The 13,173-nt window shown below is 44.7% G+C and overlaps 1 protein-coding gene across 4 annotated transcripts in view; it reads left to right on the top strand.

The window, feature by feature from the left end:
• The window catches only part of LOC126336806 (cell division cycle protein 20 homolog), a 76,331-nt gene extending 63,158 nt beyond the window's left edge, over window positions 1-13,173 (top strand). For 3 of the 4 annotated variants that reach the window (XM_050000843.1, XM_050000845.1, XM_050000846.1), the window contains exons 11-12: window positions 61-162; window positions 11,644-12,204. In XM_050000843.1, the coding sequence (XP_049856800.1) occupies window positions 61-162; window positions 11,644-11,832 (291 nt within the window). In that variant the 3' untranslated portion in view covers window positions 11,833-12,204. Of the gene's footprint in view, window positions 1-60; window positions 163-11,643 lie in introns of all 4 variants that reach the window. The other variant, XM_050000844.1, reaches the window with a different exon arrangement.

Below are 13,173 nucleotides of genomic sequence, written 5' to 3'. Positions count from 1 at the left end.
TGTTGCTGGTTGATAACATGTTTGTCAAAGTAAAAATGTGTTTCTCGGCTCTGTTTCCAGGTCTGTGCATTGCTATGGTCAACAAATTACAGGGAATTTATATCTGGTCATGGATATGCTAACAACCAATTAGTCATATGGAAGTACCCATCGATGAACAAGGTTAGTAGCTAACGAGAAAAATGCAAGTTTCATTTTCAGTGTACGTATAATTTGAGATAAGAACAAAAGTTACACAGGGAAGTCCCAAATGGAGAACTGATGTACAAAAGAGGCTGCTTAGTGACTGAGAGATAAAGATGATTCACAAATAAGTTCTGGAGAAGATAATATATTCTTTCAAAATGGAAACACGGGATAATGATTTTGTGATCACAAGGCATAATAAGAAAGCTGAGGCTATCATAAAACAAAAAATGTTGTTTCAGGAAAGGAAGGAGCTATATGCACAGATTATCAGAACTCGAATAAGAGCAACACTGAATGTAACAGAGGAACTCGTGTTTATTCATAAATTGTGTAAAAGCATCGAAGGGAGAAAGGCTTTTCAGCATATTTGAAAACAGATCATTTCCAAATTTATTTGATCTGCATCATGCCATAGTGGCTGGGTATGAATAGCTGTTTGTACTGAGAATACTAAGTATGGACCGCAGTGTGCTGCATTTAAACTCGTGGATATGTCGGCAGAATACACTTTTACTGTTGTTGTTGTTGTCTTCAGTCCTGAGACTGGTTTGATGCAACTCTCCATGCTACTCTATCCTGTGCAAGCATCATCATCTCCCAGTACCTACTGCAGCCTACATCCTTCTGAATCTGCTTAGTGTATTCATCTCTTGGTCTCCCTCTACAATTTTTACCCTCTACGCTGCCCTCCAATGCTAAATTTGTAATCCCCTGATGCCTCAGAACATGTCCTACCAACCGGTCACTTCTTTTTGTCAAGTTATGCCACTAACTCCTCTTCACCAATTCTATTAAATACCTCCTCATTAGTTATGTGATATACCCATGTAATCTTCAGCATTCTTCTGTAGCACCACATTTCGAAAGCTTAAATTCTCTTCTTGTCCAAACTATTTATCGTCCATGTTTCACTTCCACACATGGCTACACTCTATACAAATACTTTCAGAAACGACTTCCTGACACTTAAATCTATACTCGATGTTAACAAATTTCTCTTCTTCAGAAACGCTTTCCTTGCCATTGCCAGTCTACATTTTATATCCTCTCTACTTTGACCATCATCAGTTATTTTGCTCCCCAAATAGTAAAACTCCTTTACTACGTTAAGTGTGTCATTTCCTAATCTAATACCCTCAACACCAACCGACTTTGACTGCATTCCATTACCCTCGTTTTGCTTTTGTTGATGTTCATCTTATATCCTCCTTTCAAGACACTGTCCATTCCGTTCAACTGCTCTTCGAAGTCCATAGCTCTCTCTGACAGAATTACAATGTCATTGGCGAACCTCTAAGTTTTTATTTCTTCTCTATGGATTTTTATACCTACTCTGAATTTTTCTTTTCTTTTCTTTCCTTTGCTGCTTGTTCAATATACAGATTGAATAACATCGGGGAGAGGCTACAACCCTGTCTCACATTCTTCCCAACCACTGCTTCCCTTTCATGTCCCTCGATTCTTATAACTGCCATCTGGTTTCTGTACAAATTGTAAATAGCCTTTCGCTCCCTGTATTTTACCCCTGCCATCTGTAGAATTTGAAAGCGTTTTCCAGTCAACATTGTCAACAGCTTTCTCTAAGTCTACAAATGCTAGAAATTTAGGTTTGCCTTTCTTTAATCTTTCTTCTAAGATAAGTCGTAAGGTCAGTATTGCCTCACGTGTTCCAATATTTCTACGGAATCCAAACTGATCTTCCTCGAGTTCAGCTTCTACCAGTTTTTCCATTCGTCTGTAAAGAATTTGCGTTAGTATTTTGCAGCTGTGACTTATTAAACTGATAGTTCGGCAGAATACACTACAGAAAGAAATTGCAGCACCAAAAAATAATGTAGAGTAATGAAATTTTGGGGAATACCTTTGTATACGTTAAGTATGTAAGTGATTAACTTTGCAGGATCACTGATCAACGTAAGAGTGAGACAAAACCATTGCAAATGCTAAATGCTGGTACATTAATAACTGGTGTAACTGCCTGTATGTTGAATGCAAGCATGCAGGCGTGCATGTATTGTGTTGTACAGGTCTCAGGAGTCAGTTTGTCTGATGTAAATCCATGGTTGTCAACACAGGGACGGATAATGCTGATTGTGGATGATGCTGGAGTTGGTCAGGTGTCCCATCTGTGCTCACTCTGAGGCAGATCTAGTGATCTATCATTCAAAGGCAAATGTCGTGTTATCCTTTAGAAAACACCTGCTGGAATACTGTTAATTGCAGCACATCAGGCCAAATCAGTAAATAGATGTACAAATTTAGTATCAGGGTGCACTGGGCAACCATGAGTGCTGTCCTGCTGTCAAACAAAATTGCACCTCACATCTTAACTCTGTGAACGTCTAGCGTGTCTAGCATGCAGACGGATTAGTTGCAGGCACTCGACTGGCCTCCTCCTAACCAATGCACTGCCATCACTGGCACAAAGGCAGAAACAGCTTTCATCAGAAAACACAACAGAGTTCCATCGTGCTGTCCGTATGGGCTCTCGTTTGACACCACTGAAGTTGCAAAAGGCAATGGTTTGGGGTCATGTGTGCTGCAGGATGTCAGACTCAAAGCTGTCCTTGAAGTAACATATTTGTAAGAGTTTATGGTCACTGTGGACCCAACAGCTTTTAAAGTTGCTGCTGCAGATGTAGAATGTTGCACCAGAGCCATACGCTCAACATGATGGTCTTCTCTCTTGGTAGTGCCATAGGGTCATCTGGAACCCTGTTCTTATTGTGATTGTACATTCTCGTGACCACCATGCCAGCATTCATGTACAGTGGCTGCATTCCTGCCATGGCTGTTTGCAGTGTCGCAGAAGCAACCTCAAGATTCTTGTAGCACTATTTCACAACCTTGTTCAATCTCAGTGTGTTGATGATATTGTCTTTGGCAACTCAAAGGGTTTTAACTAACATCAACTCACACGTCCAAAGGTCACAATGCTCATAACCATTACAGAGTGTATTTAAAGCGAACCTGATTTGCAACTTCATAGTGGCTCTATTAGCACCAATCCTATAAGACTGGCCCAAAATTTGAATAGACATCATCCTTCAGATGTAGAAACACGTCTATCAGTTTTCGGTTGTTGTACAACTCCTCCTTGGTGTTGACACTCCTCCCACCCCCAGTGTATAGCTAAGAAATTTGTAATCGATATCAAGAGTAATGTTTTCTAGACAGGGTCCCTATTAGATAAAAAAAATTGGTATAGATTAAGATTATAGAGCGCATTAATAATTTCAATTATTTGCGCTGTAAAATATCTTTACAAGATGAAATAGTCATAAATGCAAGATTCAAAAATTCCACACAATTTGTGGTAAAATTAAAACTTCTAAACATAGTTAAAGAATTGTTGCAAAATTTTTATAAAATAAGATTAGTACAGTTCTTCGGAAATGACATGAGACATGGGTACATCAAAAGGTGTTGGGATGCCGTGTACTACATATGACGAGATAAGGAAAAATGAAAGTAGTACACATGGTAATTCCATGGTTGAATGTAAATAATCGAAAGAATAAAACTAAAATCTCACCAAATAGTGAGGTGTTGAGTGGTCAATAGAAAACTTTTCTAAGCTCTTGGCATCCTTCAAAGCTGATGACTTTTGTCCGTCTGCGGCATCTTTATCATACCATTATTAAACATGTGGGTGTGGGACCTGCCTTTTGCACGCAGGCAAAGTGGCGAGGAACAGATCAACCACACAGTGGTGGACCCCCCAGGGGGCTCGCGGTCCTTTCGTGAGTACGTGCGTGGCGAGCACGGGGCCCCGAGCTATTGCAGCCTTCCTTCTTTTTCCGGGCTGCATTTCCTTTCCCTTCCCCTCCTTTCCTGTCCTTCATCCTTCCCTCCGACCTCTCCTCTCCCTCTCTTGGTGTCCCTCCTTATGTTGGCCCTGCTATTCTCCTGGTTCTGTTGACCTTGCAATTCGGCCTTGTTCTGTAATTCCTTCATCCTTTTGGTATTCTCTGGTCCCCTCTGGGGTTTGACCTCCATCACTAAATTTTCTTCCGTAGTGTGAGCCATTTGGGGAAGAGCACCTTACCTAGTGTCTCCGGCGTGTGCCATCATCATTGATTCCATCGTTTCCTTTACGTCGTTGTTTGACGCTAGGGTCCATAGCCAGCACGGTAGCCAGCCCGTGTGGTGGGATCGCTATGTACCCTTTTGGTTGAGCCCCCTGAAAACACAGGGATCACACGTCTGATACCTGAGCTGTGACCACCTCATGTAAGCCTAGGAGTGGTTGCTTGTCGTCCTGGAGCATCGGAACTCCCAGCAATGGCCGCCGTGCCAGACGGCCCTTGCTGTGGCTGGGTGGCGCCCATGAGGAGAGCCCCTGATCGGAGTGGGTGGTATCAGGGCGGACACTATGCTCATGAAACGCATAAGAGTCCACAACTCTGGCCGTTCTCCGGCCGTCTCTTTGACTGGAAAAGATTCTTCACGTGCTGCTTCCTCTGCCCCTTCCGCCTTCCCTTCCGTGGCTACCCCCTGGGAGGAGGGCCAGGCTCGTCGGCTGGGGGCGAAACCTTTCCCTCGCTATCTGGTTTGCGCCAGAACTGATGGGGATACTTTTACTCATACGAAACCTATGTTTTTTGTTGAACACATCGAAGACAAGTTTGGCGAGGTGGACTCTATCAGCAAGATGCGGTCTGGGTCGCTGTTGATTAAAACTGCTTCAGCCACCCAGTCTGCAGCTCTCCGTACCTGTACCCATCTTGGTACGATTCCTGTGTCAATTACCCCACACCAGTCCTTGAACATGGTGCAAGGTGTAATTTTCCATAGAGACCTCCTCCTTCAATCTGATGAGGAACTTCGGGACAATCTAAGCCGGCGGGGGGTTCACTTTGTTCGGCGGGTTCAGAGGGGTCCGAAGGACAACCGCGTTGACACTGGTGCCTTTATCTTGGCCTTTGAAGGGGACACCCTCCCTGAGAAGGTCAAGATTATGGTCTATCGGTGTGACGTGAAGCCATACATCCCACCACCTATGCGATGTTTCAAGTGTTTGCGTTTTGGCCACATGTGTTCGCGCTGTTCGCAGGCCCCCCTCTGTGGTGACTGTGGACATCCGTTCCATGAGGGAAGTTCCTGTGTTCCCCCTCCTGTGTGTGTAAATTGTCGTGGGAATCATTCTTCACGGTCACTGGATTGCCCAGTGTATCAGAAAGAGAAAAAGATACAGGAGTATAAGACTCTTTGATCGTCTCACCTATACCGAGGCCCGTAAAAAGTATACACGCCTTCATCCAGTGACCCTGACAACTAGTTATGCTTCAGTAGTATCTTCACCCCCTCCTCCTCATTCCTTACCCCAGTCCCGAACCCCTTTCCTCCCCCCTCCCCCTGCGGTTCCCACACCATCCCCTCCGGGCACCGCTTCCTCTCCCCGGCTGGAGAAGTGTCCTGCTTCTTCGGCGTCTGCCGGTCATGGGCGCCCCTCACGGGATCCCCCTTCCCGGCACCTTCCAGGCCAAAGGTCTGCTGCCACGCGGCCACCACGAGAACCACGGTCTGTGGGCCCCCAGATCGCCCCCTCTCTTTCTGTTCCCGATCTTGCTGTGGCTGGCTCCATTTTGTTGCACAGCCCTCCACGATCCCAAACAGAAAGAAAGAAGCACAAGTCCCGGGACAAGGAGTCTCTGGTGTCGCCAGAGGTCTCGTCCCCATCTTCACAACCTGTCTCTGACCTGTTATTCATGGATGTCGCCCCCTCCTTGTCGGTGACGGGTGGTGACCCACCGGCATGACTGACATTAGCCTGTTCACCCCCCAATTGACTCATCGTTCTTTGGCTATCCAATGGAACTGTAATGGCTATTACCGTCACCTACCGGAGTTGCAATCCCTTCTTTTGTTTTACTCTGCGGCTTGTGTGGTTCTACAAGAAACTCATTTTACTGGTGGTCACTCACCAACCCTCCGTGGCTTCCGTGCTTTCTGTCGAAATCAGGTCGGCCCCCTACGGGCATCTGGCGGAGTTTGCACGTTGGTCCGAACGGACATTGCCAGCACGTGGATTCCTCTCCAAACTACATTGGAAGCAGTTGCTGTTAGGATCCACCTGGACTCTGGGGTCACAATTTGCAATCTGTATCTCCCTCCTGACAGAACTCCTACACCTGCCTCCTTAAGTGCCCTCCTTCAGCAACTTCCTCCTCCCTTCCTTATACTTGGCGATTTTAATGCACATCATCCCTTGTGGGGCAGTGCATTTCCATCTAGTCGGGGTCATCTCATTGACCAGTTTATTACCGACCACGACTTGTGCCTTCTTAACGATGGCTCCCCTACCCATTTCAGTGCCGGTCATGGTAGCTTTTCTGCCATTGATCTTTCTCTCTCTTCTCCCTCCCTCCTCCCTTCCCTAAAATGGTCACCGCACGACGACCTTTGCGATAGTGACCACTTCCCGTTGATTCTCTCGCTCCCTTCCCGCTCCCCCATGGACAGATCACCTCGTTGGTCCTTCCAACGTGCCAATTGGCCTCTGTATACTGCACAGGTCGTTTTTTCTCCCTCATTGTCGGATGTTATTGATGATGTCATACGTGACATGTCTGACGCGATTGTTCACGCTGCTAGCCTTGCTATCCCGCGCTCATCTGGACCATTTCGCCGCCGGCAGGTCCCTTGGTGGAGTTCGGACATTGCCGTTGCCATCCGTGATCGCCGTCGAGCTTTGCAACACCTTAAGAGGCATCCATCCGTTGCCAATCTTATTACCTTTAAACGCCTTCGCGCAAAAGCCCGTTACTTAATCAAACGGAGCAAACGGATGTGTTGGGAACGCTTTGTTTCTTCCCTCGGTTCTGCTGTCCCTCTGTCGCGGGTATGGGCTACACTTCGCTCTCTCCAAGGTTGCCATCGGCAGTCTACCCTCCCGGGTCTTCACCTCCCGTATGGCCTTTGCACGGACCCGTTGATTCTCGCGGAACACCTTGCGACCCATTTTGCAACAGCGTCGGCATCAGCCTCCTATCCGGCTGCTTTCCTTCCCCAGAAACAGCGGGCCGAAGCTTCCGCCTTATGTTTTACCCCCAGCCAGTCAGAATCATACAACGACGCTTTTACTGAATGGGAACTTCTTTCCGCACTCTCCTCTTCTCATGATACGGCCCCTGGCCCAGACTCCATTCATAACCAACTGCTTCAACATCTCAGTGCTCCACAACAGCGACATCTTCTCCGGGTATTTAACCATATTTGGCTCCAGGGTGACTTCCCTTCTCAATGGAGGGATAGCATCGTGCTTCCCGTCATTAAGCCCGGTAAGAACCCCCTGTTCGTCGACAGCTATCGGCCAATTAGTCTGACGAACGTTGTTTGTAAGTTACTTGAACGGATGGTAGCCCGTCGGCTCACTTGGGTCCTCGAATCTCGGCGTCTGTTGTCCCCTTACCAGTGTGGCTTCCGAGAGGGACGGTCTCCGATCGATCATTTACTTCGCTTGGAATCCGCAGTTCGGCAGGCCTTTTCCCAGCGCCGCCATTTGGTTGCTGTATTTTTCGACCTTCGCAAGGCCTATGATACGGCTTGGCGCCATCATATCTTACTTACACTTCATGAGTGGGGTCTTCGGGGCCCACTCCCGATTTTTATCCGCCAGTTCTTGTTTCATCGTTCGTTTAGGGTTAGGGTTGGTACAGTTTTAAGTTCTCCGCGAACCCAGGAGAATGGCATCCCTCAGGGTTCCGTATTGAGTGTACTTCTGTTCCTCATTGCTATAGATGGACTTGTGGCCTCCGTCGGTCCTTTGGTCACTCCTGCTCTGTATGTGGATGATTTCTGCATTTGGGTTAGTTCCTCTTCGATGGCCGCTGCAGAGCGGCAGCTCCAGGGTGCTATACGGCGTGCCTCTGCATGGACCGTCTCACACGGATTTCAGTTTTCTCCTTTAAAATCGCGAGTGGTCCACTTTTGTCACCGTGTGACAGTCCACCCCGATCCAGAGCTCTATCTCAATGCACAACGATTACCTGTGGTCCCACAGTTTCGTTTCCTTGGCCTTCTTTTCGACAACAAGCTCACTTGGCTGCCTCATATCAGACGCCTGAAGATAGGATGTTTCCGTAAACTAAACGTCCTTCGCTTCCTTGCCCACACCTCTTGGGGTGCTGACCGTTCCACTCTCCTCCACCTTTATCGGGCCTTAGTGTTGTCTCGCTTGGACTATGGTTGTCAAGTTTACGGTTCAGCTGCCCCTTCTACATTGCGCCTCTTGGATCCGATCCACCATCGTGGTATCCGTTTGGCCATCGGTGCCTTCCCGACTAGCCCTGTTGATAGTCTCCTGGTTGAGGCTGAGATCCCCCCCCTTTCCGTTCGGCGCTCCCAGCTTCTGGTTTCGTATGCAATCGCTGTCCGTTCCTCTCCCACTCATCCTTCCTATTCTATCCTGTTCCCTGCCCAAGGAAGTCCCCCACCTGACTCCCGCCCTCGGGCGGGTTTACCGGTTCGGCTCCGCCTAGCGTCTCTTCGCCGTGATTTTCAGCTCCCTTCCTTTTCCTGTATCCCACGTTCCCTCCCCAACACACCTCCTTGGTTAGTTCCTCGGCCCCGAGTTCGGATGGATCTCTGCCGAGGTCCGAAAGATTCTGTTCCCCCGATGGTGTTCCGTTGTTTTTTCCGCCGCATTTTATCTGAGTTTCGGGATGCTGTTGTTTTTTACACTGATGGCTTTAAATCTGCTGATCGTGTGGGCTATGCCTTCACCTCCTCTGTAGGCATGGAAAATCATCTCCTGCCAAATGCATGTGGGGTGTTCACTGCGGAATTGATGGCGGTCTCCCGGGCCCTGGCCTTTATTAAACAGTCCAAGCTCAATCGCGTTTTGTTATGTACAGACTCAATGAGTGGCCTTCAGGCACTTGACCAGTGTTTCTCCCGTCATCCCTTGGTCTCCTCCATCCATGACCATCTCGCTGATCTCCACCATGCTGCTTGTTCTGTTAGCTTCCTTTGGGTCCCTGGCCATGTGGGCATCCAAGGAAATGAGCTTGCTGATCGTTTGGCTGGGGGAGCAGTCACTTATCCTCCATTCCCTGTCACCCCTCCTGTGGCGGATTTACGGCTTCATCTCAAATCCCACTTTGCGCAATCATGGGCCACATCCTGGGAGGCTACCTCCTTGTCTAATAAACTTCGTGCGATTAAGGTGACACCTGTCCCATGGCGTTCTTCCTTACGCCTCTCGCGAAAGGACTCCACCACCCTCTGTCGTCTTCGCATCGGCCATACCAGGCTGACCCATGGTTTTCTTTTGCGTGGTGAGCCACTCCCACTTTGTGGTTGTGGAGCTTTCCAGTCAGTGGTCCACATTTTGGTGGAATGCCCCCTTCTTTTAGCTTTGCGTACTAAGTACAGACTTCCCTGCACTTTACCCTTAATATTAGCAGACGATTCCCGGATGGTTGAACTGGTTCTCAGTTTCCTCCGTGAAAGTGGTTTTTATTCTCAGTTTTATGGATTTTCATCTCCCTCTGGAGTAGGGGCAGGGCGGTGAGGGTTGGGATGTCTCCCACTGTAGGCTGTGCTTGGAGATTCCTGACTCCCCTCCTTGGCCATGTTCCTTCTTTTTTCCCTTTTACTGTTTTTATCGCCTTTTAGGTTTGTTTAATCCCTTCTACAATCCGCCCTTTTACACTCTGGCGGTTGAACGCTTTTAAATAGCATGTGGTCTTGCTTGTACTGCATCACAGGTGAGATATTTCCTCTCTTGAGGTTGCCCATTTACTGACTTCCCTCCTTGTGTTTTTATCATTGACGACACAACTGCACTTTTAGCCTTTTACCTTTTACTATTTATCGTTTTTGACTCTTCTGAGCTGTCCCTCTGTCGGAACTGACCGCCTTTGTAACAAGGGACTGATGACCTTGCTGTTTGGTCCCTTCAACCCCAATCAACCAACCAACCACAGTGGTGGAACATTGATACACGCATGTGTTCAAATGAAATGGCTGCTTCACAATCTCTAATTTGGAGCACGCCTTCCCCCACCTCACCCCCACCACAAAAAAAACACAAGGAACTGTGCATGTAACACAATCTCTGAACATCAAACCACCTGTCCTTAATTTCCATTAAATCTCACACCACACACAGCTTGCCACCACCCCAAACCTGATGGAGTGATGTGTGAAGAGTTTCAAATGTTACTGTAGCAAGGAATTGCCTAAAACATGTTTCATGATACCTCTGAAAATTGTAAATAGGTAAGTTTCAGTTGATGTCCCAAAGTACAATGCTGGAAAAATCAGTAATAGTTTAAGTGCATAACTACTGTTTTACATGCTGTAATGCTAATTTGAATGGTTAAACTAATTTGAAGTGGTGAGAGTGAAGTTTTCGACAATTGATACCTCACTTAGTGACAATAAGACATACGAAGCATTTTATTTATCTTCTTTTCCTGTATCATCTTCATTCTAATGAAACACATGATCAGTGTCTCATTGGGCTCTATCCCACCACAGTTTTGACACATTTTTAATTCTGTGAGGCAGTAATCATTAATTGAATTCTGAAAGAACAGAAAAAAATGGACCTTAGAATTTACATATAAAGTAAAACATTTTGGTTGCATTAAAGAACTTGTGTTCTGTTTCATTATATTGATGGGTACTCGCATGGTCCACTGGGTTTTGCTCGATATGACACACATTATCATGTAAGTAGTAGATAAATATGCATATTGCGCATTACAGAATTTCTATTACTCTTAGGTTAAGTCACACGAGCTATATGATAACAATTGATTTCTGCTTAGTAAATGAGACTATTATGTAGAAATTTGCAGTAATTTTACAAAAATTTTATTTTCAAAATTTCAAAGAAGTGGTCCTTCAGGTTTGTAAAAAAAATTGTTCCTTTGTTATTGCAGTGTGTTCACATTTAAGTTTGCTCTCACACCCAGTGAGTAAAAAGACCACAATAAATTCCCAAACATTAACTGTATGTTTCCCTTTCATAATTTTTCAGCAGATTGAGCTTAATTTCTTTATTTGGATAAAGTAGCTGTAAATACTCACAAAAGATATGACCTGTATGCACCAACAAATTGATGTATAGTTGAAAATATGTCAATTGACTGGTTGTTGGGTGGTGCAGTGTCCTACCATCAAAGATCTGTTTATGGTGGCTTAGAAACTTTGATATTAAAAGACAAAAGTAAGAACCTCATAATAAATGTCTTCAATAGACACATGTGGTGATTAAATTGACCATGGTATTGCAGTGGTACCATGGTTTGTTGGGATAATTTAGTATCTCGGATATCACTGCTTTACAGAGCTTTTATCTCTGCATCACTGTTTATTTTAAACATTAGAAAACAAATCATAATTTCTGGAATTTGTGCAACGCTTAAGACTAAAATGTCAAAAACCACTGTAGCTATATATTTAAATAACTTTTGATTTATTGTTTTTTGCTATTTCCAGATTGCAGAGCTCACTGGTCACACTGCAAGAGTTTTGCATCTTGCCTTGTCTCCTGATGGCAGTACTGTTCTGTCAGCTGGAGCAGATGAAACATTAAGGTTGTGGAAGTGCTTCACTCCAGACCCTGCAAAGAAGGCTGAACCAGTGGAAACAAAAAGTGTTCCTAATATGATGCGTGGAATTCGTTAATTATTGTCATTGGCATATTACTAAATCAAAAGACTGATGTCGTAGTGATTTGTGTAATGTGAAGGTATCATGTATGATCTGCATCTAAAAACCTAATAGGAGCAAGTATTCTTACGTACTAAGTACACAGTGAGAAATGAAACAATGCGTTCTGGGAAAGTATTTCTTCCCTTTGCTGATGCTTTCTCAGGAACTGTCTGTGTTTACTGCCACAGAAAAACACAACTGACCATATTGATTTTACAATAATATAAAACAAATGTATATAATTAGTGATTAGATGTCTTTATAACAATATTTATCCCACTAAGGACTGTATACTCGTTTATCACATGTAAAAAAAATTTCTGCATGTTTATGCTGTGAATATTATTAGACTTTTTTATTGTAAAAGTAAATATTTTCCATAAAAAAGTATTTTTTTTTATATATAAAAACAAAGGCCTCACACGCACACGGTAATGTTAACATATCAAGTTGCGCACTAGCACTTTAAACTGAATTGTGTAAGAGAATTTCCGTGTCACCAAACACTGAAGGTACACATTATCAGCTCAAAGCTAGTTTGGGGACCAGTGGTTTGCCAGGCATGGTTCTATTGGAGCTAGTGTGCTACTGATTCCTTCTACTTGTCCAGCCAGTTACAGGGCCTATAGTTCAAGAAAGATTCTGAACCATGGGGCAACTCGTCACTTCCTCCACATCTGGTAATGTTTGTTAATGTGAAAGAAGCTGACATAAAAATCATGACTGAATGGACATTAAATCTGCAACTTTGATGCCATAATTTTGCTCTTTCATCACTGATCAAACAGTACCATATCAACCCAAATGCATTGTCAGTTCCCTTCCTACTCCATATGCATTTAAAAGTATTGTAAAATACTCTCCGATTATCATCTTTTCCATACACTTGTACCAATATTGTGTTTGTTTCTATTGCTATTTTTCAGAATTTGCCACACAACTTAATTAGGTGCCCCCCCCCCCCCCCCCCCCCACACACACACACACACACTCACCACAGCAGAAGCATATGTTTCAGCGTAACCCTTTGTTTCCTGACGTAAGAAAAAATTTACTTTTTAACATTTTCTTTGCAGAATTTATGCTATTGTGGCCTCAAATGACAGTAGGATTTTTTGTAAAAATTTTATTTTATTTTTCACAACTTTTTTGTCTCCTGGTACTCAGAAGTACCATTAGACCCCATAGACAGAATCACAACATGCCTAGAAAAATGCTCCAATTTTTATAACTTGTACTGTATTCCACATAAATATTTAATATTTTTACATTAGTAAATTAATTAACAGAAATATATTTCTGAATTTTTTAAAA

The sequence above is a fragment of the Schistocerca gregaria genome, chromosome 2, assembly GCF_023897955.1.
Source record: "Schistocerca gregaria isolate iqSchGreg1 chromosome 2, iqSchGreg1.2, whole genome shotgun sequence".
Taxonomy (NCBI): Eukaryota; Metazoa; Arthropoda; class Insecta; order Orthoptera; family Acrididae; genus Schistocerca; species Schistocerca gregaria.
Note: the sequence above shows the minus strand (reverse complement) of the source record. Positions and strands in the feature narration are given on the sequence as shown.